Consider the following 22736-nt stretch of genomic DNA (forward strand, 5'->3'; position numbering starts at 1 on the left):
ATCATTCACATTTTAAATATCAGCTCATTGGGATCATAAATAGATTTTTGATTAAGTGATTTTTGTAAAAAATGTGCGACCCAAGGTGGCGTGTAATTTTGCTAATTAAGCGTAAACAACTTTGGTATCTTTGCTGACCACCACTGAAATTTTCCGGCAAAATTGTTCGTAGAATATTTGAATCCTTAAATGTTCTTTTTGAAAGGACTTTTTTTTGATTTTCTCGAACAAATGGGTCAAATTGACCCCTAAAGAGAAAAATCATCCCCATAAAATTCTACAATATAACTCTGACAATATGAATTCTCTTAGACATTAACTAAATGCTTTTGGACAGTGTTATTTTTAAACAAAGCAAAACAGAGCGTTTTTGTGTTTTGGGTATCATAGTAGGTATATAACTAATTTTGGAAAATTTTTTGGCATACGACCACGTAATGGCCAATGTTGTATTATTAATGAAAATCATTTTTTTAGGTCATTTGGAATCAAAAACACCAACACCAATTTCTAAAATAAACCAAAATTTTTTTTCTCAGAAAAATTATATAAATAATTTTATATTTTTTTTTGCAAGCGTGATAGATACTTCCCTTATTTAAAAATTATATTTTGAAGTATGTCCGCAGATATTATTAAAATAAAATATATTGTTTTTCAAAATAATTTAAAAAATTGAATGAAAAACTTTATTGCGTTTGGTGCGTGAACTTTTTTAACAACCGCAAACAAATAATACCGTGTTTTTTCATATTGTTTAATGCTCTATTCGACTATGCTATGCCAATTTGCATATTTTGCAAAAAATGTCAAAAGTTATATCCCTAGTATCATAGTATCATAAACTACAAAGCTTAAAACCGGTATAACTCAGGAACGGTAAAAGCAAATTCAAAAATGTTTGTGACTAAATTAGTAAGAATTAATATTGGTCTTTTAAACTACATAGTTTTTAAAAGTTATAAAGCGTTATTTTCTAAATTTATGGACAAATTACGAAAAATTGTAATGTAGGGCACCTTAATGACCCAATTTATTACAAAAACTAATAGTTTTTGCATACAAAAATAAAGCTTGGACATTTTTCTTTTAAAATGTTGCCTTAAAAATAAAGAGAATCGTGGGTTTTTACAGAGTTGTGAAGAAGTCTTAAAAAAAATATCAAAAATAATTGACCCTATAAGCTTTCAAATAATGCTTGAACCCCAAAAAAATAATGTAACTACATTGTACAACTATATTTTATCTCTATGGAATAATTTGCATTAAACATATACTTATACATGAAATTCTCAAAAACCCCAAAAGTTTAAGGCCTGTATATTTATATTAGTCTTGGTCATCAAAAATTAGAATTATGATTAAAGAATTATACAGATCAGTATAACATATTTATGTTTATTAATACTGTTCATTTTATCGTTATATTCAAACACGAATAACTTGCTAATCATTTTTACGTCATTAAATTTTATTCGTGTTTTCAAAATCGCTGCTTTGAAAATTTATTAAAAAAACGATTAAATGCGAGCATGTGCAAGAACTTTTACCTTAATTTTACCTACATACATTAATGCTACATAATTAGAAATATAAAAATATTTTCATATTAATATTTTATACGCGATATATTTTAGATATACTAATTCGTTGGATAAAATTAACATACTTTGCTGATTTTTCGGAGCGTTTGCCACTTTTACCACGTTCGGTATTTCCATATTGCTGACGTACGATTTTCGAGCTTTTCATTTAAGTTTGAGAATAATTTATAATTTTTTTATTTATAAATGCCTTTATTATAATGCCTTCGAAAATATAAAGCATTTAAAAGTGACATCAAATAAAATTTATATCAATGGCGTGTTTTTTTAATTGGTTATATTTTTTTATTTCTTCTGAACTTTATTCTTTTAATTTTAATTTTAATTTTAATTGGCTTTATATTAGAAAATATAATTATAATTTTATTTCATATTTCTTTTCAATTCCTTTAAACACTTCACACTTTTGTCACTATTCCATTTATATCGATTTTGTATATAAACATTTGCTTTTCTTGTTATTTTCTTTATAATTTTACGCGCTTTGGTCTGTTGTTTAAACACAAACAATAATTGACATTTAGTATTTTATACAGATAAAAAAAAATTAATTTATTATTTTCTTTGTTCATTGAAATATTTTTTGTCTTTAAGTACTTTTTAATACACTCATACTCATTTTAGACCAAACGAATGACGGACTAATATTCAACTAACCAACGAACCGACCGACGTAATCAACTTGTCTGTAAAATCTTTAATATATTTTTCTTATTCCATTTTTTGGTCTATTCTATTTGTTTAAAGCGTTGGTGGCTGCGAATTTCATTGCCAGCCAGATTTGTACTACTACTACATTCAATACTCTAGGCATCAATGTGAGACCAACTACTAAAAGAAAAATTATCAAAAAAAAAAAAAACATTCTCTATTATAGTGGGAATCTATGAAACGTTTTTTGTTATAATACATATTATTAAAACCAAATAGAATAAAACAATGTGCCATAAGGCATCAACCCAATAAATATACACTGTATACAAATTAAAAAGCCTGGCGGAGAATGTTTTTTTTTGCGATTGAAGAAAAATTCACGTTGAAAACAACAAATCATCATTTGCAAATGGACTCATCGTTGGGGAGCATAGCAAAAAAAAATAAAACAATTTCTCACAACACAAATTTTTAAACAAAAAAAAAAAAATACTCAGTTGTCGAAATTCAAAATCATTTTCATTTATTATACTAAAATGTTTGTTGATTTTTCAGAATGAAAATTTAAAAATAATTTCCAAAAAAATGTATTTCTGCATACACAGTTGGACAGGTCAGTGATTCCTAAACATATTTTAATTAAGTTACGGATATGAATAAAATTATATCCGGTACTTGAAATAATTTACTAAAAATGCAAACATATATTTCATTATATTGTAAAATCGACGTAAAGCAACATCAAATGGATTATTGCTACAACAAAATTGATCATAATTTACTAATTGTATTATTAAATTTAAATAACTATGCATTTTATCCTAGTTATAAGTTTTTAAATTAAATTCTAAGGATATATATATATTTTTTAAATTAAATTTAACCAATTAACGCCGAATGGGTTGAAAAATACCCAAAAATAGAGCAATTTTAGAAAATTCTAGAAGAGCGATATCACAAATCTTTTTTCTGGAATAGATACAGTAAGGACCGAACTACTTAAAATAATTATTTCGGTAATATTAGGTCATTCCTTGGTGAGGAACTAGTGAGCAAAAGTTGAGCAATTTTACAAAATCACAAAATTCGAAAATATAGGGCTCTAGAAAATGGGGGGAGTGGAAGTCCCCCATGCCCTCCATGTGTCTAATAGTCTTGGATGTCCTCTATCAGTAAACAAAATAACCAAGTGATTAGACCCACTTTCCTAAGCTACAAGTACGATTTAGTGGATTCGCTATAAAAATACCCACTTCGGCATATGTAGGTTCTAAAACATATGAAATATGAATTTAATTTTTGAAGTAAAAATTTAGTTTTTTCTTTAGAAAATCATAATACAAATATTTAAAGGTATGAGAATACATAACTATATAAAATATTTAGATGGTGAAAGGTTGACACAACCTAACTAAAATTTTTTCGACCATGATATAATGATGCCAAACCTATTCTTTTATATTGATGGTGATTACAACAATTATCTTATATTGAAAAAATGGAGTTATGTATGTGTGGGGGATTTTAGACCCCACAGTTCGTGGTGGCAGTCCGAAACTAGCAATCTAATCTACAATAGCTACAGAATTAGTAGACTTGTCCTAGGAGGAAGTAAATTGAATCTTTGGTGACAATAGCTAAATTTTGTCGATTGCAAATGGACAATTTACACTGCATTCGAACCTGTCATAATGGGTTAAATAACAGCTTTTTGAAGTACAATACAAAAATACAAGTGTCAAAATCTAGATTTCTTAGCACCAGTAAAGTGACGACTGCCTCCGCCATGCAATACCTGGGAATGGTTAAGTAAAAACCGTCTGCACTCTGCATTACAACTAGTACATTCTTGACGAATGACCCAATACATACAATTTACCAGGTCAGATACATACAGTCAACCAGGCGTTTAGACAATAATGAAAATTAGTGTAGTTTACGGGTGTATTGAGTTCTTGTCGAACTCCTGGGTAGTGTTAGAGAGTTCCATTCCTCCTCAATATGTTATTCATTTGTGAAAACTTTACCAGAACCATTATTAAGTTACCATGTTACCATGGTCTTAATAATAGTCATAGAAAAGTTGAATAGGAATAATAAAGTGATGCAGACATTCCCAATAACCCCATATATTTTTTATGTAATGTTACCTAGACTTTTTTGTCATTAACAAAAAGATGGTCCTCTATTATGGAGACCAATATTTCCATTATTTTCAACGTCAAGATACAACTTTAGATCTTATAAATACACTCCATCTCAGACTTACCAGACTTTTCATTAGTTATTTGAATTTCATCAGACATTATAATATTTTCTAAAAGTATCAACCATATCTGATGGAAAATATGTGTGGTTTGCGTCGTTATTTTCCTCATATATTTATAATTGTTAGCCAACAACTGTTAAAACCTTAATATGATGAAGAATTTTCTCTAAATTTTAGAACTTTGTCAATTTTTACCGACTTATTATTGAATTTCTTTTACTCTATCAAAAAATGTAACAATATTTTTTATCAAGCCAGACTTATGTAGATCTATTGATGGTAAATGGTTAACATAACAGTTAGATATGTGGTTTCAAAGCTAGGCAGACGCGGATCCAGATCAACCATTTTAGGGGTGTGTGGTTAGTTTTTGGAATTTAAAATTTTTTCTAAATTTTTCTCTTTTTTTCCTTTTTTATATAAACAATTTTCTGTTTTGGGGGGGAGGGGGATTTCCTATTACCCCCTCTGGATCCGCGCCTGTAGCTTGGTATTGATAAATCTACAACGTAATCATCAAAACATCGAAAAAAATGCGTTAATGGCTTCCTTTTTCTAAGTAGCTAATTAAAATAACATACATTTCAGAACCCATATATGCCGAAGTGAGTAGAAAACAAGTAAGTATAATACACTACACTATGTAAAAGAGCAAAAACATTTTTCTTTTAAAATTTCAATACTTTAAATTTTTGAGTGATTTTCGGAAGTGGGCCTTATATGGGGTCTATGACCAATTATGGACCGATCACCATGAAATTAGGTCGTGTGATTTATGTCTATATTAAAGTTAACTATGTTGAATTTTGTGTGTATACCAATATTTTTAAGCGATTTATGCACGTTAAAGTGATTTTCGGAAGCGGGTCTATATGGGAGCTATGACTAATTATGGACCAATCGTAACAAAATTTGGTAACATGAATTTTGTGTATATAAAACTTATTTGGAGCGGAATTTGTGGAGATACATGTATAAATTAAACATTTATGACCGATAAAGTCCAATTTCGGGAGGACATTTGTATGGGGGCTAGGTGAAATAATGGACCAATTTCAGCCAGTTTCAATAGGCTTGGTCCTTGAGCTGAAAAAATAATATCTACCAAATTTCATCGAAATATCTTTAAAATTTCGACCTGTACTCTGTACACAAGGTTTACATGGACAGCCAGCCAGCCGACCGGAAGGACGGACGGACATCGTTTAATCGACTCAGAAAGTGATTCTAATTCGATCGGTATACTTTCAGGTGGGTGTTAGACTAATATTTTTGGGCGTTACAAACATCTGCACAAACGCATTATACCCTCCCCACTATGGTGGTGTAGGGTATAAATACCCATACCCTGCAGGGTCAGGTATGGCAGATAAAAAAATTAAAAATATCCACGGCAATATAAATGCCTTAAGTACTGTCTGTATAAAATTTCATCAAAATCGGACAACGGATTCTGGGGTCAGGCATTAATGGGTTAACTACCATTACAAAATAGAGGAACATGTCTCTTCAACAGTACCTTAGCATATTGGGAGGAAACTATATTTTTCGACGTATATAAGATTGGTAAAATTTCAATTATATACTACAAGCTTTGAACGGCTTAACAATTTTTTTACAATATTTGTGTCATAGTAATGCCTATGTACCCTATTTTTCGAAAAATTCTTTTCTTTAAACATGTATATTGAACCAAGAAATTCCGTTTAAACAAAGAATATATCAAAAATGTATCCACATATTTTCTAAAGATTTTTATCAATTAAAAGTCATTGTATGGTTAACATAAAATATTCAGAGTGGTACCATGAGGCGATTTTAGGATAATATACATTTAGTAAAAATATCCTATATTGCGAAGAATAATCGGAAATCATAAAAATATCAAATATATATTATTTTTTCGATTTTTACAATCTTAGACTTATATACATGGACTTAGTTCTTATAAGTATATCACAAAAAAATTATATTTTTAAATGCATTTGCTGATTTTAATTGTGATTGTGATTTTAATAATAATCCATAATGTCAAAAAATTAATTGATTCCATAAAGTGCTCTTTCAATATGTCATATTATTTTTAATGTCTATATAGATTTTTACTTATCTTTTGTAGCAAAATGGAAATATTCTTAGTCTTAACTGTCATTTCCCAAAAAGAATTTTTAGCTTAAAATAAGAATCAGTTTTTTTTCTTTTTTTTTTTTTGTTATGAAGACAGTATTATTCATCTTTTAGTTTTAAGATGGACATACAAATATAAGATAATATTATCTTTGAACCAATATAAAAACCAAACTCAAGTGAATTTCGAAATTGCGGACAATTTTAAATTTTTATGGCCATGGAAAACATGTATACCCAATTTGATCGAATTAACAAAAGTAAATGTTCTACAATTAATTTTTTTTCGAAATTTTGTTTTCAAAATCTCGGTTTTTTGCGAACCGGTTTTTTTTAAATTATCATTTTCAGTTAACCTGTTTAACCGGTTTTTATCACTCGGTTAACCGGTTTTTAAAATTTGGGACTAAATTAATAAATCTCATGTTATTGTGCATTTTTATACCCTCCACCACCATAAGTGGTGAATGAGGGTATATATAAGTTTGTCATTCCGTGTGTAACATTGAGAAATATTCATCTGAGACCCAACAAAGTATATATTATTGATCCTTATGAAATTCTAAGTCGATTGAGCCATGTCCGTCTGTCTGTCCGTCTGTGTAAAACACGCTCACGTCCAAAATACGCAAACACACTTAGTAAAGTTACAACAAAAATGTTTATTATTGTCCTAAGCAGTTTGGTATTGAAAACCAGCGAAATCGGTACAGTGGAACCAAAGTTATGAATTAAAATGTGGGACAACCTTAAAAAAAAATTGATAATTTTCACATATTTTTGGACCTTTTTTGGAAATATATTGCAGCTAATATCATAAAATTTTGCACTCGTTACTTTTATGATAAAAGGAGTAACTCTGGTGAAAATTATAAGAATCGGTCCATGATTTCTCCTAGCCCCCATACATATTTCTTCCCGAAATATGGTTCTATGGTCTATAAATGCCTACAGAATAGGAATATCCACATAAAATTCAGCAAAAATATGTTTCGTGGTAAAAAAAATTATATTACAAAATTTTTCGTGGATCGGCCCATATTTGACCATAGCCCCCATATAAAGTACACATCCGAAAATCTCTTAAATAAGCATAAATGTCTTATAAATGTCGCTATCAAGTTGAAATTCGACATAAATAATCCCCATATATACCAAAATCGCTGTACCTAATTCTATGAAGATCGGCCGATAATTGGTTATAGCTCCCATATAAGGACCACTTCCGAAAAACACAATAACCTACATAAATATCTAAAAAATATCAATATCAGAACAAAATTTCACACACATCCGTAGTTTATATTTAGAAATCATACTACTGGATTTTGTGAATATCGGTCCATATTTGACCATAGCTCCCATATAAGGTCCACTTCCAAAAATCAGTTAAGTACTCATAAATCTCTTATAAATAGATTTATCATATACACATATATATAGATATCACTGTAAAAAATTGTATGCAGATTGGCCGATAATTGGTCATAGCTCTCCTATAAGGCCCATTTCCGAAAAAAGATATTAACCTTAAAAAATATTAAAAACATATCGATATCAAAATGAAAGTACGCACAGATCAATAATTTGTATCCAGTAATCATACTTCTGGATTTTGTGAATATTGGTCCATATTTAACCATAGCTCCCATATAAGGTCCACTCCCGAAAATCACTAAAATCCTCATAAATTTTTTACAAATATAGTTATCAGGTTGAAATTCAAAACAAATTTATTCAATATATACAAAAATCGAAACACATTAACCTGAACAAATATCCAAAATAATCTGTACTGAACCAAAATTTTTCACCGATCAGTAATTTGTATCCAAGAATCGTACTACAAGATTTATTAAATATTGGTCCATAATTCGGCATAGCTCCCATATAAGGTCCACTCTTGTTAATAGCGTTGTTTATATGAAATTCTACAAAATTGGCCCTCAAATATTTAGGACCATAATAGGTCATAGCATCTATATGTTAAACCAAAATAGTACATAGATCAGTATATCATAATACTGAATTTTGTGAATATTGGTCCATAATTGGCCACAGCTCTCATATAAATACATAAAAATCACGTTAAAATATTTTATGACAATCGAATCATAATAGGTCATAGCTCCCACATAAGTCCCATAACCAAATATTTTGAAATTTGTCTAAATATATTTGTATACTCTTTTTTATACTCTGTTTCTTCACTTGATGTTAAAAGGGAAAAATGTTGATCCAAACGTATTAACTAATTATTAAGTAAATAAATAGTTAAATTTCATATGTTCTAATAGGAATTTCAGTTATAAATTGCTGAATTAAATACAATTTTTTGTACATTTGAAATAAAATATGTTCTGCGTAAACTAGTCTTTCTAACAATTGTGATATTATTTCAGTTGTTATACCATCATATTTAGGTGGAGGGTATTTAAGATTCGGCACAGCCGAATATAGTACATATTATATCAAACGTTTGGTCTAATTTTAAACCTAAATTGCTGAAATATTACAGGAGAGACAAAAAACGTTCTAAAACCCATGATTTTAAATATTTTTTAAATCTGATAATGGAGTTTTATTAATTATTTGGTATGATGTATAATGACAAATAATCACAACTAAGAAGAATTGCATTTGCATCTTGTATGTCCTTTTTTGGAACTTGTAACATTTTCTGTTTCATAACAAAAAGTCGGGGTGATAATAAATTTCAAAATTATAAAATATTTATTTAAAAAATTGGGGATTTACATATTAATTAAAACAAGTATTATATATTTAGTAACATATTCATACTCAATTCCATTTGACTGAGATAATAATTTTGAAATTTTTACAAAATAAAATGGACTTACATATTTATTGTTATTTAATATTAACCATTCCTGACTAATAAAAATTTTAAAGCTGTGTATAATGTCAATTTTTGGTTAACCGACAAACCGATTTTTTAAAAAGTCGGTTTTTTATAAACACAGTTTATGTCGGCAAGAAACCAACCAATTGTAGTAAGGAAATGTAAGAAAAGATAAATCACGGTTTATTGTTCGTGTTTTGTTTAAGCTTTGATATTTTTACAAATATAACTTGAGTGTCTGTAATTCTCAAACACTCTATAGTTTTATTTGTATAATATCTTTAGTTTTTCTAATGCCTTTTGGGAAAAGGTTTCCTGATGATCTGGCCTAATCAACCCCCAACAATAAATTTCAGTGAATTTATCAAATTAAAAATTGGGAATTTAGCATAAAACAATTTTACTAAAATACTAATTTTGTATTCCCGAATAACCTTTTAACTAAAATTTTCCATTTCGTCCCTATTGTCTTAGGCAGACGCGTATCATGTGTTGTGAAAAAAGGAAACTACCTTCCTAAAACCTAAAACTTTCAATTTAAAAAAGGAAAAATGTAAAATAAATGCTGAGTTCATAAATGCAGTTTGCAATGCAACACTGTAATGCATAGTGTTCATAAAAGTTATATATTTTGTTTTCGCAATGTCGCAAGATCATTATTGTATGGCAATGTTTTTCGATGTGCAACATCTGTCAAATTTGTAAACTGCTTTTATTCATGATTCTTTACAAAACATTTATGCGTTTATTAATGTCACACACACAATATTGCTTTGCCTTGTAATTTCTTTGCATTTCTGCGTTTATGAAGTCAGCAACAATTTAATTTGTCGCAAATACTTTGTAGAATACATTTCTTTTTCTTTGAAAGTGGTTTTAAAAAAGTGTTTTTTATTAAAAAAATTGGAATACATCCAAGGGTCAGAATTTCTTCAATGAACGGCGAGAGGACCAACTCGGGAATACAAATCACTGTACGACAGATCACTTCGGGCTTCGATGTTTTTTTACTACCGAAATATCTTTGGAAATAAATAAAACAAAGTGTGTGATATCATGGAATTTTATTCGTTTGAAAGCCCAATCGAAGCCACAAGGTATGGTAAATAACATCAAAAAAATTTGAGTTAAATTTTGTATCGATATCTCCATTTATGCGCGTTAATGTATTTTTCGGTCCTTGTAGACCTAAGCTTTCTTTAGAGCAAATAAAAATTTAAAAAAGGCCCATTTGGAAAAAAAATTCAAAAAAGTTTTTGATTTTGACAAAAAAATCAAAAATTGTATATCTTTGATATATAACTTCTTAAAGGAATGGAACTAAGCATTATTTTGAGCAAAAAAAAATTTGAAGAAAATGGCCCATTTTGGAAAAAAGTTAGATTATGCAAAAAATATTTCAAATAAAAAATAAAAAAGTTTTTGATTTCGGAAAAATTATTTTTTTTTTTTTAATATTTTTTTTTTCGAATGAATAGCTATCTAAAACATTTGGGACATATTTTGCTAAAAACAATAGGTAATAAGTTACACGGATGAGAAAAAACACATGTTTGGCACCTCTAACTCATAGAGTTCTGGACCGATCTTGTTGAAATGAATTACTAGCCAATAGGTCTAACATTGGTGCAAATTTCATTCCGATCGGAAGACATAGATTTTAAAAATGGATTCACTTGAAATGAAATCTCCCATACAAATATTATACTAAATCATCTTTTCTCCAATCTAATAAAAGGATTCCATGATGGAAATCGATTAAAAGTTTCATAATTATAAAACCTTATACTAATCATAATACAACAACAGTGTATTTCTAGTTACACGTGCAGGGTATTTAAGATTCGTTTCTGCCGAATATAGCCCTCTTACTGGATTTAGTTTTAACAATAAAAAACCAACAACACTTTCCAATAGCAATCATTTTGTATTACTATGTGTCAATTACATGTCTCATAAAAATACCAAAGCCAATATCAAATATTTATACAAATTTACATGAATACTCAAAATATTGTAATTTTGAGAAATAAAAATTTTATTTGTTTTACGAGTGTGTGATCAATTAATTAAGATTTATTTGTGTGTATGCATAAAATTTCAGTGTACATGACGTAGACATCTGTTTATTATTTGCTTATTTTAATAAAAATGTATATTTGTATTTGTTTGTTTTTGGTTTTTCGTATCTACTATATATTTAGTATTTATTTAAGGTTAAAGACACATTGTACATTTATGATATACATATACTATATATAAATACATTTTAATTTGTTGGCATAGAGTAATTATTTTCCGAAGTTCTTGTTGTTGTTTCAGATTATTCAAAATTATTTGTATTAGTGACGAACCATTTGAAGTGTCATTAGGGATTAACAAGTTTTTTCTTGGGTACATTGAAAAATTGGAAATTGTGTCATGCGGTTTTTTGTTATTAGTGCGTAATTTATTTGCTTGTTTAAGATTAGCGAACAATTTTTCAGGCATTTTTTATTTATTTTTTAAATTATTGAAAATTTTTTGGAAAAAAAACAGGGTGATGAGATTGATAGGATTATGTCCATAAAACTGAATTTGGTTAAGCCAAAGCTATATCATACCAATAGACCGATAGTTTTTTTAAATGAGAAAATCATTCCAAAAAAATACAAAATTTACAGGGTATTAACCCTCCGGCGGGTGAGGTTTTCATTTTCAAACTCAGTTTAATTTTCAAACGGAAATTTCCCCTTGATGGTCCATGAGAAGTATACCCGCCCTCATATATTTCAAGGAAATTTTATCTAGAATCGTTAAAAAAAATCAAAGCGATCCAACCAATAGTTTAGATTCTATTGAGATTTAAGTGTGTTTAAATCTGAAAATGTCCCTGAGGACCTTTTTCAAACTGAAATTATTACTTGATGGTCCATGGGAAGTATACCCGCCCCCACATGTAGAATCGTTTAAAAAAATCAAAGCGATCCGACTAATAGTTTAGTTTCTATTGAGATTTAAATGTGTTTATTATAGGAACGTGTGAAAAGGTACTTGTACTGAAATTTCAACAATAGTTTTAGGCTTTTTTCATATAAAACTCCTAAAATATTAATAGTGTTATATATAAAAGAAAATTTTTTGTCTAACATTCATTATACATTTATAATTAGTAAATAATAATAAATCAAAACAAAAGAAAATTTTAAAAAATGGGTTTTCATATAAAATTCCCTGTGGACCTTGTACTTCTTATAATCAACCACCGGAGGGTTAATTATATTTTTTTAACTACTACTATTTGCAGTTGACGGTAATAGCCTGGTCAACATCGTTTTCAAATAAATATGGACCAATGATGCCGCCATACCAAAATCCAAACCAAACAGGGAATATTACAAAATGTATTGGACGCTCCGGGACCTCATGTGAATCGTATCGTCCCAAATTCGACAATTTTGATTGCTGACGTACCTAATTATTCAGAAACGGGTCTAATCGCTGAAAATTGCTTTTTGATGAATATAAGGGTCAGAACAGAACACGTAACAATTTTATCATTTGCGCATGTTGTTAAACACGTTATCCGTCCATTGTGATTTGCAAAACAAACTGAATGACAGCCAATGCGATAGATTCCAAATTCGAAAGTCCCAATTTTAAAACACTTTTGTTGCCGTCTTAGGATATTTTTAGTTCATAACTCATAGAAAATATGCGTATTATGAATGAAATTTTATAATTAAGTGAGTTCTCTTCTATTAGGTTATCCTTTAAGACCAGATGTTTAGATATACATATTGACATATAAAAAAGTATAGTGACTGAAAATCGAGTAATGGATTTCTTTTGTAACACTAAGAAGGGATTTCGAACGTTATCCCCCTTAACCTTCGCTTTACAAATACCCACCCGGGTGACCACATCGATTTTATTGGTTTAATATTTTTTTTAATTTTGTTTCGATTTAAATGAAATTTGTACTCACTGAACAAATTCTAGAGTTCTATAGAATTTAATAGAACAATTTTAAACTTTTTATAAGGTTTTTTAATTTTTTTAAAATTTCGTTCGTCGCATATATTTATAGAAGTGTAGTGTCACCCGGGTGGGTATTGGTAAACCATGTACATAAAAAACTTTTGGTAAAGCGAAGGTTAACGCAAAATGAGTAATACCTGTATATAAAATTTTAAATGTATCTGCCTTTAATCAAAAAATGATTAGAGGTACTTTTTGGAAATTCCAGGTGGTAAAATCGGGAAATAATAGTACCCGAAGAATGCTATAATACAATTTATACTTCCTAAACAAATAAACAGAAATAAAATTTAAAATTTATGTGGCTCAGATCAATAAAGTGCATAATAAATAAAGAGTTGGTATTTTTTTCAACATGGAACTTCGAAGGGCTAAAAATGATATCTATTTTTTGTATTTTTTTATTATTGTAATATTTATTTTCTCAATATATGTTAAAAAAAACTGACAATAAAACAAAGGCCCTAGAATAGATAAAAACAGGTCATTTAATATTATTTAACATCAATGGTATCGCCTCACTGATATTCAAACCTGTTCGGCTACAATTCAGTAGCCCAGACTCTTAGGCTCCACTATAATATTTATTTTAATGTTTAAAATATTGATTTTATTTTATAACATAGTTGTTTTTAATTCACCAATGCACATAGGTCTGGAGTATAGTTTTTTTTTTTGACCAAAACCATATACTTTATTTTTTACGTTGAAAATTAATTGAATACTAATAAGTGAGAGGTTGAAATAAATTTTAGCACTTGTTAACCCTTTTGTGACCAAGAAAAATTTTGAAAAAACAATTTTTTAATTAAATAATTTATTATTAATGTGCTAATATTTCACACTCTAAAAATAGATTAATTGCTTCTGTTTCTGCTTCAATGTCGAAGTTTTAATGAATATAAATAAAATTTTTGAAAAAAAAATAAATTTTTGAAAGAAATTACTATTTTTAATGAAACGAAATGGCAAAATATATTGATTGCAAATAATTCCTAACATATTGGTCTAAGTTCGCTGTTTGATAATTTCTACAACACTTGTAAAGATTTTGTTTTATTCTTAACTGAAGTCTGTATAAAAATAAAAAAATAATAATAATAATGAATAAATACATCTTATATATTTTGCACATCGGAACATTTTTTAAGATTTAACTTTTAACATATAAAATATATATCATCAACTATAATCTAAATAAGAAATATTTTATTATTCTCTTTATTTAACTAAAAAATATATATATATTTTTTTTAATTTACGAAAAATATTTTATTTTTGTTTCATCGCGGTCTAACGTGTAGTAGGTTTTTCAAAAAACAGAAGTCCAAATAAGTATATTTCAAGCAAAAACCAAATGCATCAAAATAAACAATTTTTTTTTCATGAAATAACAAAATATATAGCGCAAAGTTGGCCTAATCTTGAGATAGGAATTATGGAAATAATGGGTTTTGTTATTCCACTCGATATTATGCCATGATTGAACAATATATGTACCACTGGAACTCAACAGCTCTTTCAATATTTTTGTAATTTTCGTGGCATTCACAACTAATTTTTGGTGTCAATGCATTAATATGTACATATAACACGAGAAATAAAAATTAAGTGCTGCTATTTTGAACAGACTTTGTACATAGGATTGATTGCTTTGACATTTTTGGTATATATAACAAACAGCATCACAACCCTACAATAAAAGAAAAACTATAATTCAAATCATATCGATCATCTTGCACCTTATCAATAATATTTATAATTAATTTAAAGTAAATACTTCTTTTTAATGTGTTGTTTTTATAATAAAGCGAGTACTTTGAGTGGAAATTTTGCACGTGTTTTGTTATCATAACAATAACAAAATACATGTAAAATTTCCACTCAAAGACTCGCTTGTATTATAAGAACAGCACATAAAATTTACAATTATATGGCATCTTTTCTTAATAATGTTCTACACAATTCAGAGCTTTTACTCAAAATTAAATTTCACTCAATTTATAATATAAGTGAAATATTGTGTACAAAAATTATATACAATTTACAAAGCTTTCGAAGAGAGAGCATCATAGACGATTATATATAATAGCTGAGCGAAATAATGATGATCAACAAAAAAAGCTCATCTATGAGCAGGTTTGCCATATACTTTTCAAAGATTAAAAATATTGCCATAAACCCAAAATGTTTATGTATTATATGGTCAAGCCCGACCATATAATACCCTACACTAAGTAAAAGAGCAAAAACATTTTTCTTTTAAAATTTCAATAATTTATATTTTTGAGTGATTTTCGGAAGATTTTCGGAAGTTATGAAGATAAATATATAAATTAAACATTTATGACCGATAAAGTCCAATTTCTGGAGGACATTTGTATGGGGGCTAGGTGAAATAATGGACCGATTTCAGCCAATTTCAATAGGCTTGGTCCTTGAGCCTAAAAAATAATATGTACAAAATTTGATCGAAATATCTTCAAAATTGCGACCTGTACTCTGCGCACAAGGTTTACATGGACAGTCATCCCAGCCAGCCAGATGGACGGACATCGTTTAATCGACTCAGAAAGTGATTCTAAGTCGATCGGTATACTTTAAAGTTGGTGTTAGACTAATATTTTTGGACGTTACAAACATCTGCACGTTACAAACATCCCACTATGGTGGTGTAGATTATAAAAATTTAGTAAATGTGTAAAACTAGTACTGGAATGTCTTATTTGAGGATAGGTATCCTCAAATTCCAAAAATACTTTCCATCTCATTAAAAAAATTCTTTAATGTCACAAAATTTGACACCATAATTTCATAGCACATAAAATAAGTTTGTTTTGCTTTGTATCTGATACCAATATTTGTTGTGGATTTTGTATTGTTTCGGTTAGAAATTAACAACATTAGAAATTACATACACACATTTGAAAAGTGTTGCCTTTGAATTTCAATGTATTTAAATTTCTCTTCCATGATCTAAGCAATTAAAAGCTCTCTCAAAAAATTCACATAACGCTGCCTGATTGTTAAAATAATGAAGTCATACATAATTTAATTTTACTTGAATAACTTGTAAAATTGTATCTTAATAAAATTGTGTACATTTAATTTCAATTTTAATTCAAATTATAAATTTTCCTGTATTCTCAGTTTTCATTATTCTCTCACAAAATTTAACGAATTTTGAAAAAGCCTAAAAGCATATCATACAAAAAGTTTCAAAAAATATTTGAAATCTCTTATAATTTTATCTACTATACTTAGATATACTAATGACTAAGGGTATTCACAGTGTGATGCAACAAAATATTAATTGGTTAGATTTGAAAATAAAATCTATGTTCAATCAGTCATAGTTGAGGAGCCGCAGAACAAAAGGTACTTTTTCGGTGATTTAAAATTTTTGGGAAATTGAGTTTTATTTATTTTGCCCCCTTAAAAACCTGGAAATGGTGACAAGTTTCTTACTTATCATAGGATACATCTAACTGCCATAAGTCGCCACATTAAATGTTAAGGATGTTTGATATAAAACCATTTTAATATCGGAAAAAGACATTTGGTTTTTTTAACGATTTTATTTTAAATGAATGTTTTTAATCCTGATCTAATATATAAACAAATTATTTTAGAACCATTTACTTAGTAAAAATATAAAAAAAATTTTGCTAACTTGATTGTTTCTAGAAGACTTCAACCCAAATATTATAAAAATACCAAACAACCAATTTTTGAAAAAATGCGAAAAAGTACCTTTTGTTCTGCGGCTCCTCAGTTATAAATTAAATACTAATAATTATATATACATATTTGTCCTTAAACTTAACTTTTTTCGATTATCAGTGGTCTAAAGTTTAATTGTTCTTTGTAGTTTTAAAATCAAATGCTGAGTGTAAATTTTCCAATTTTTTTAGACGAAATTTCAACAAGTGAAATTTTTTTTATCGATTCAGACGAAAGCTTTAGTTTAAAAGTTAAAATTTTAACGATTGGTTATATTTTATGATGGCATGGGGACTAAGTAAGCGGATTTAAAATAATTAGTTTTTGATAACAAATTTGTTTATTAACAAAAAACATTTCAAAGCCATTCATGTAGAAAATTGAATATTTGCTGTAATAGTCTAACTTTTTTCGGGATAACAATATCCTGAAAATTTAACAACCCAATGAAACAATCTAAAATGAAATATTAGCAAAATGTTTTTTTCAAGAAATAAATTAAACAAACTTGTTACAAAAACCAAAATTTCTTGGGAATTCCATAATTTCATATTGATCCACAGTGTGGATTCCACACGCTAACATAAAACTATTGCAACCATTGAAATTTTTATTTTTAGTCTTAATTTAGAATAATTTCTGGAAATTTCGTGTAAAATTTTAGATTTTAGAAATGCATCATTTTTTTATTTTTTTTTGTGACAAACAAGTTTACATCTGTGTGTATATTAATTACAAAAGGTTTTTCAATTGAATATTTTTTTTAATCCTTTTGAAATTATTGCATTTTTAACCCAAAAATTTAAATTTCTATCTAATATTTAACATATATCCATACGAATTAAGAATCTCGGCTCAATCTAATATTCATTTTTATAATCCCAGAAACAATTCTAGTCTAAATTTGAATATTAATTTGACATAGTCTAAGTAATATAAAAAGGTAAAGTCGTTACACCAACAAAATATCTCATGTATAATTTTAATTTGTTTTCCACCATCTGAAGGTCTCATCGACGATATATTTGCCTACTTGCAGAAAGACTAAATTGTTTTTTTTTATCCTCTGAAAATTTGTTAAAAAACTCTTAGGAGTTTTTTAGTTCTTTGGCATAACAGTTTGAATTGACATGTTAATTATGAAATTAAGCTCATCGTATTTAAATCAATATATACTTAGTTTGATATGATTTCAATTTATAAAATAAATTCTTGCTGCTTTTTTGAAATTCAGCACATGTTCTCAATATATCAAAAATGTTCTATATTTACAAAACTACATGAGTTCATCTGAAAAACACCTCCACTGCATTGGGCAGTTTGGGTGAATGATGATGAAAAATTAAATTTGTAAACAAAAATTACCTGGTGTTTAGCTTATAGTGCGCATGCCGTCTTCGTTCTCGTAGCATTGCCGTGCGTTAAAAGTTCCCATAGTATGAAAATAAAGAAAAACCAATAACAACAAAAGAAACAAAATAAAGAAAATAATAATAAAACAATGTGGAAAAATAAAGAAAATATTGGAAAACACATAAGATCAAATGAAAAAGTGTAATACCATTTTAAGAGAAAATAAAAAAAAAGAAATAGTATGTATTGCATGAATTATTTAAGAGAGTTTATATGAAAAGAGAAAATATAGGAAAAAGAAGAGAAAAATATTTACATATTGTTAGTTTATTTTATATTTAACATGTATAAAAAAGTTTCTTAAATTTTGTATCTTTATTTTGTTTGTTTTGTTTATATTTTCTTTAGATTTTTCATCTATTTGTTTATTTTCTTAATTCAACACTTGTGTTGTATTTATTTAGTTTAATTTCAAATATCATGTTTTGCTGAGTTTTTTTTCCAACTTTTTTTTAGAAAAACCAAAAATATTCTTTGATATGTTGACAGTTTTTTAAATTTTCTTTTAAGTATTCATTAATAATTATAATTTTTTTTTTGAAAAGCATTTAAGATATTTCAAAGATGAATGAGATACAATTTGTTCATTTGTGTTTTGTTATTTTTTGATGACGAAAATATTTTAATCCCTTTGACATGTTGTTTTACTAAAGTAAATGTATGAGTATCTAATTGTTTATTTGAACAAACTTATTTGACAAATAGGTCAACACCTTTAACATCACGGATTAAAATTAACATTTACGCGTCAAGTAAACTATTATACATAGATATATGTATGTCTCCATAGATAATTCTAACAGCTAAGTTGTAAAGCATTAAACTATAAGTCTAAAACGATAATAGGCTTCGCTGGAATAATTTTAGGTACATATATACATATGTTCATATAAGTCGCACTTCTAAAAATTACTTAAATGTGCATAAATCGCTTAAATATGTATATACACAAATATGTTCCATTCACACAGAATTACCATCACACAGTGGTATAGAAAAATATAAAGATGGAAATAAATCTTTAACTCCTGAACAGTTAGTCCGATTTGAATGAAATTTGACATGTGCAAATAAAAAATTCAAGTTTAAGTTTTGAATTTGGACTTCATGGGACCACCAATGGCGCCGCAAGGGGTTATCGGAGCCTTTTCCAAAATAATTAGCACATAATGGGTCATTTAAAATGGGTTACTGTATTTTTATATCGACTATGCAATTTGAGAATTTTTGCCCAAGATTTGAATATTACATACAAAATAGGCTATCAAAAATTTTTCAAACTTTGTTTTATTTAAAATATTTGCGGTAAATTTAGCTTTTCAAGAAGTAAAAATTCCTTTTGCATATTCTTCGAAATTTTGTTGGAAAACTTATAAAGAAAAATCGCCTTTTTTTAAATTCGAATGCATATAACTTTAAAATAAGTCATTAAATTTAAATAATTTTTTTATATATCGTTGTGAGGATTACAAAACTAATAATTATAATGAACTGATGTTGTTGATTGGCAGTGGAAGGGAATCGATCCCAGGCAAAAAATACCATATCAAGCTTAAGAGCAAACGCGCTAACAAATAAAGCCATAGCACCCTATCATGGGATACAAAAGTACAATCCCAACATTAACGGTTAAAAGTTATAATATTTTGGCAACAAGATGAAATTTATACCAAAGAAGTTTCATATGAAAATAAATCATTCAATCATGTTGTTAGGTAATCACTTCATAGTTGACCATAGCTTACATATTTAGACATTTTCCACTTTTTCCTCATTTCACAGGATTATAGGTCAAAAGTAGAGTTCCTCTTACCAAAATTACGTAAATAAATTATTTATAAATACTATATAGCACAAATATGTTTTATCTTAGTGTACATCATAACATACATGTCTTAAGCATAAGGTAACATAGAGACGACACGTAATTGTTAAAAACCTAACTCTTGGAACAACAATATACATGCTAGCCAGTCTTTGTTTTATTTTTGTGTGACAAATCGGAGTACATCGTCTCTATGTATAATTCTGTATGGCTTCAAGGTTAACCATTTCAATACAATTTTTTATTGGGAAGCTTACATTTTGACTAGGAATTGGTCCTAGGAAATCCATTCATAAAGAGAAATGCAAAAATAAAAATATAATAAACTCTTCTACACAAGAACATATAAATTTTTATTAATAACACTATACAACAAAATCAAATTTTTTCCAAAATTACAAGGTCCGACCAATAAATTTTGATAGAGGAGACAAAAAAAAGACGGCGATTTGAAAGTTTACATCTGAATTTCATTTGAGGGCGGGTTAAAGTTTCCCAACTCTGGCACATTCTTATTGTTAATCTTCATAAGAAACCATATGATCCTTACATTTTACGTATAAAATGTGTTCCGCAAAGTTATGTAAAACTAGTTGACCGCCCCGGCTTCGCCCGGTAGCATTTACTAATGTTAGTTCTTCAAGTTTCTCGAACCCACATACGCCTGTTCTTAATTATTTGCAAATAAAATATCTAAATTTGTACTGCATACTTTAGGGAGCTTTTTTATTACTGTTGACTGGACTCAAAAAAATAAATTCCGAGTTTTACCCGGAATTTTAGATTTTTTTTTTACATCTCCTGAAAATTTCGAATCGAATAAAAAAAAATCAGCCAAATCGCTCCAGCCGTTCTCACGTGATGACATTACATACATGGACCATTTCATTTTTATTTTTATATATAAAGATGTTACGGAGAACTATGCGAAATTAACCCTAAGCTCTCTTTTGTTGTGTCTTATTTCTGACTTTCTGGTTGAATTTTCCGTTTTGGTGTATTCAGGGACTTATAGTAAAATTTCACGGACAATATTTTTGCGGAATATTTTAACCCCTTAAATCCCTGTTTTAATGGAGTTTGTTGCTCCCCTCAAATGAAATTCAGATGTAAACTTTCAAAACGCCGATACAAGTGCCTTTTTTTTTGTCTCCCCTATCAAAATTTATTGGTCGGACCTAGTAATTTTTTTTGGTGTTGTATAGTGTAATTTACTCACACTAATACGGTTTTTAAATGTTCCATATTAAACAGTTATGTGTCTTTTAGATATAATTTTTTTTTTAGTTTAACAAAATATAATTAAAGCAGAATTATTGAAAACACTTCCTTTGTTCATAAAAAACCATAATCTGTGGAAATCTGAAATATCGTGAATAGAAATGTTAAAATGACATTTTTTTTATGCAATATGACACTTTTCCACACATCTGATATGTTTTTATAAATAATTTGATCACTATATTGTACCTTTTAGGTACATTTATCTGATAGGTATTTCATACCATCGAAACTAAAAAAATTGTACTGTCTAAATAAATTTGTAAACATATAATTTAAACAAAATAAAATTAAAGCAGAATTATGAAACAGTCTTCCTAAGTTCTTAAAAAACACATAAACTTTATAAATCTGAAATATCATTTTTCTTGGAGATTTTAAAATGCCTAAAAAGTACCATGTATCCATGTAAATTGATGCAATATAGCGATAATGTTAAAAATTAATTTTAAATGTTACCATTAAGTTAATTATTACTATTTATATGCATTTTTGTAGGTTTTTATATGATCGGTTATGTCTGTCATACTTTCTTACTTGTAATTTCCTGAGTCGATAATTTCCTATATACACGTAAGTTTACATTGTGGAAAATTTTGATGTATATTTTTTATAGGAATACAGAAAAACGCACTTAAATATTTTAGGCAAAACTTATGGAATAAATTAAATATGAATTTATAAAAATAAAGAATATATTATTTTTGAATTTTATCTTCAAAAAAAAATAAGTTTACAATTTTAATAATAAATATGTATGTATGTAGTTTTTGAAATTATTTTCTTATTTTGTAATACCCTATATTTCGAAATAATTTACCCATAAATTATTTTTATATTTGTATATTAAATCATAAAACTTACTCAGAATCATAAAATGAACTCATAGGGAAGTAAGAACATTCATTTAGGTTTGCTTAAAATTCTTTTCTGGAATCTTTCATTAAGTTTCCCTAT

General features: G+C 27.8%; 1 protein-coding gene across 4 annotated transcripts in view; it reads right to left on the minus strand.

Moving 5' to 3' along the window:
• Positions 1 to 22736, minus strand: part of LOC135959028 (mucin-2) — a 75127-nt gene that overhangs the window by 33401 nt on the left and 18990 nt on the right. The window contains exon 2 of one of the 4 annotated variants that reach the window (XM_065510026.1): positions 18626 to 18690. The exons of 1 other annotated variant lie outside the window; for it this stretch is intronic. In XM_065510026.1, coding sequence (XP_065366098.1) covers positions 18626 to 18672 — 47 coding nt within the window. In that variant the 5' untranslated portion in view covers positions 18673 to 18690. Of the gene's footprint in view, positions 1 to 1669; positions 1913 to 18625; positions 18715 to 22736 lie in introns of those variants that run through there. 2 more of the 4 variants (XM_065510034.1, XM_065510018.1) reach the window with 2 other exon arrangements.

The sequence above is a fragment of the Calliphora vicina genome, chromosome 1 (assembly GCF_958450345.1).
Source record: "Calliphora vicina chromosome 1, idCalVici1.1, whole genome shotgun sequence".
Taxonomy (NCBI): Eukaryota; Metazoa; Arthropoda; class Insecta; order Diptera; family Calliphoridae; genus Calliphora; species Calliphora vicina.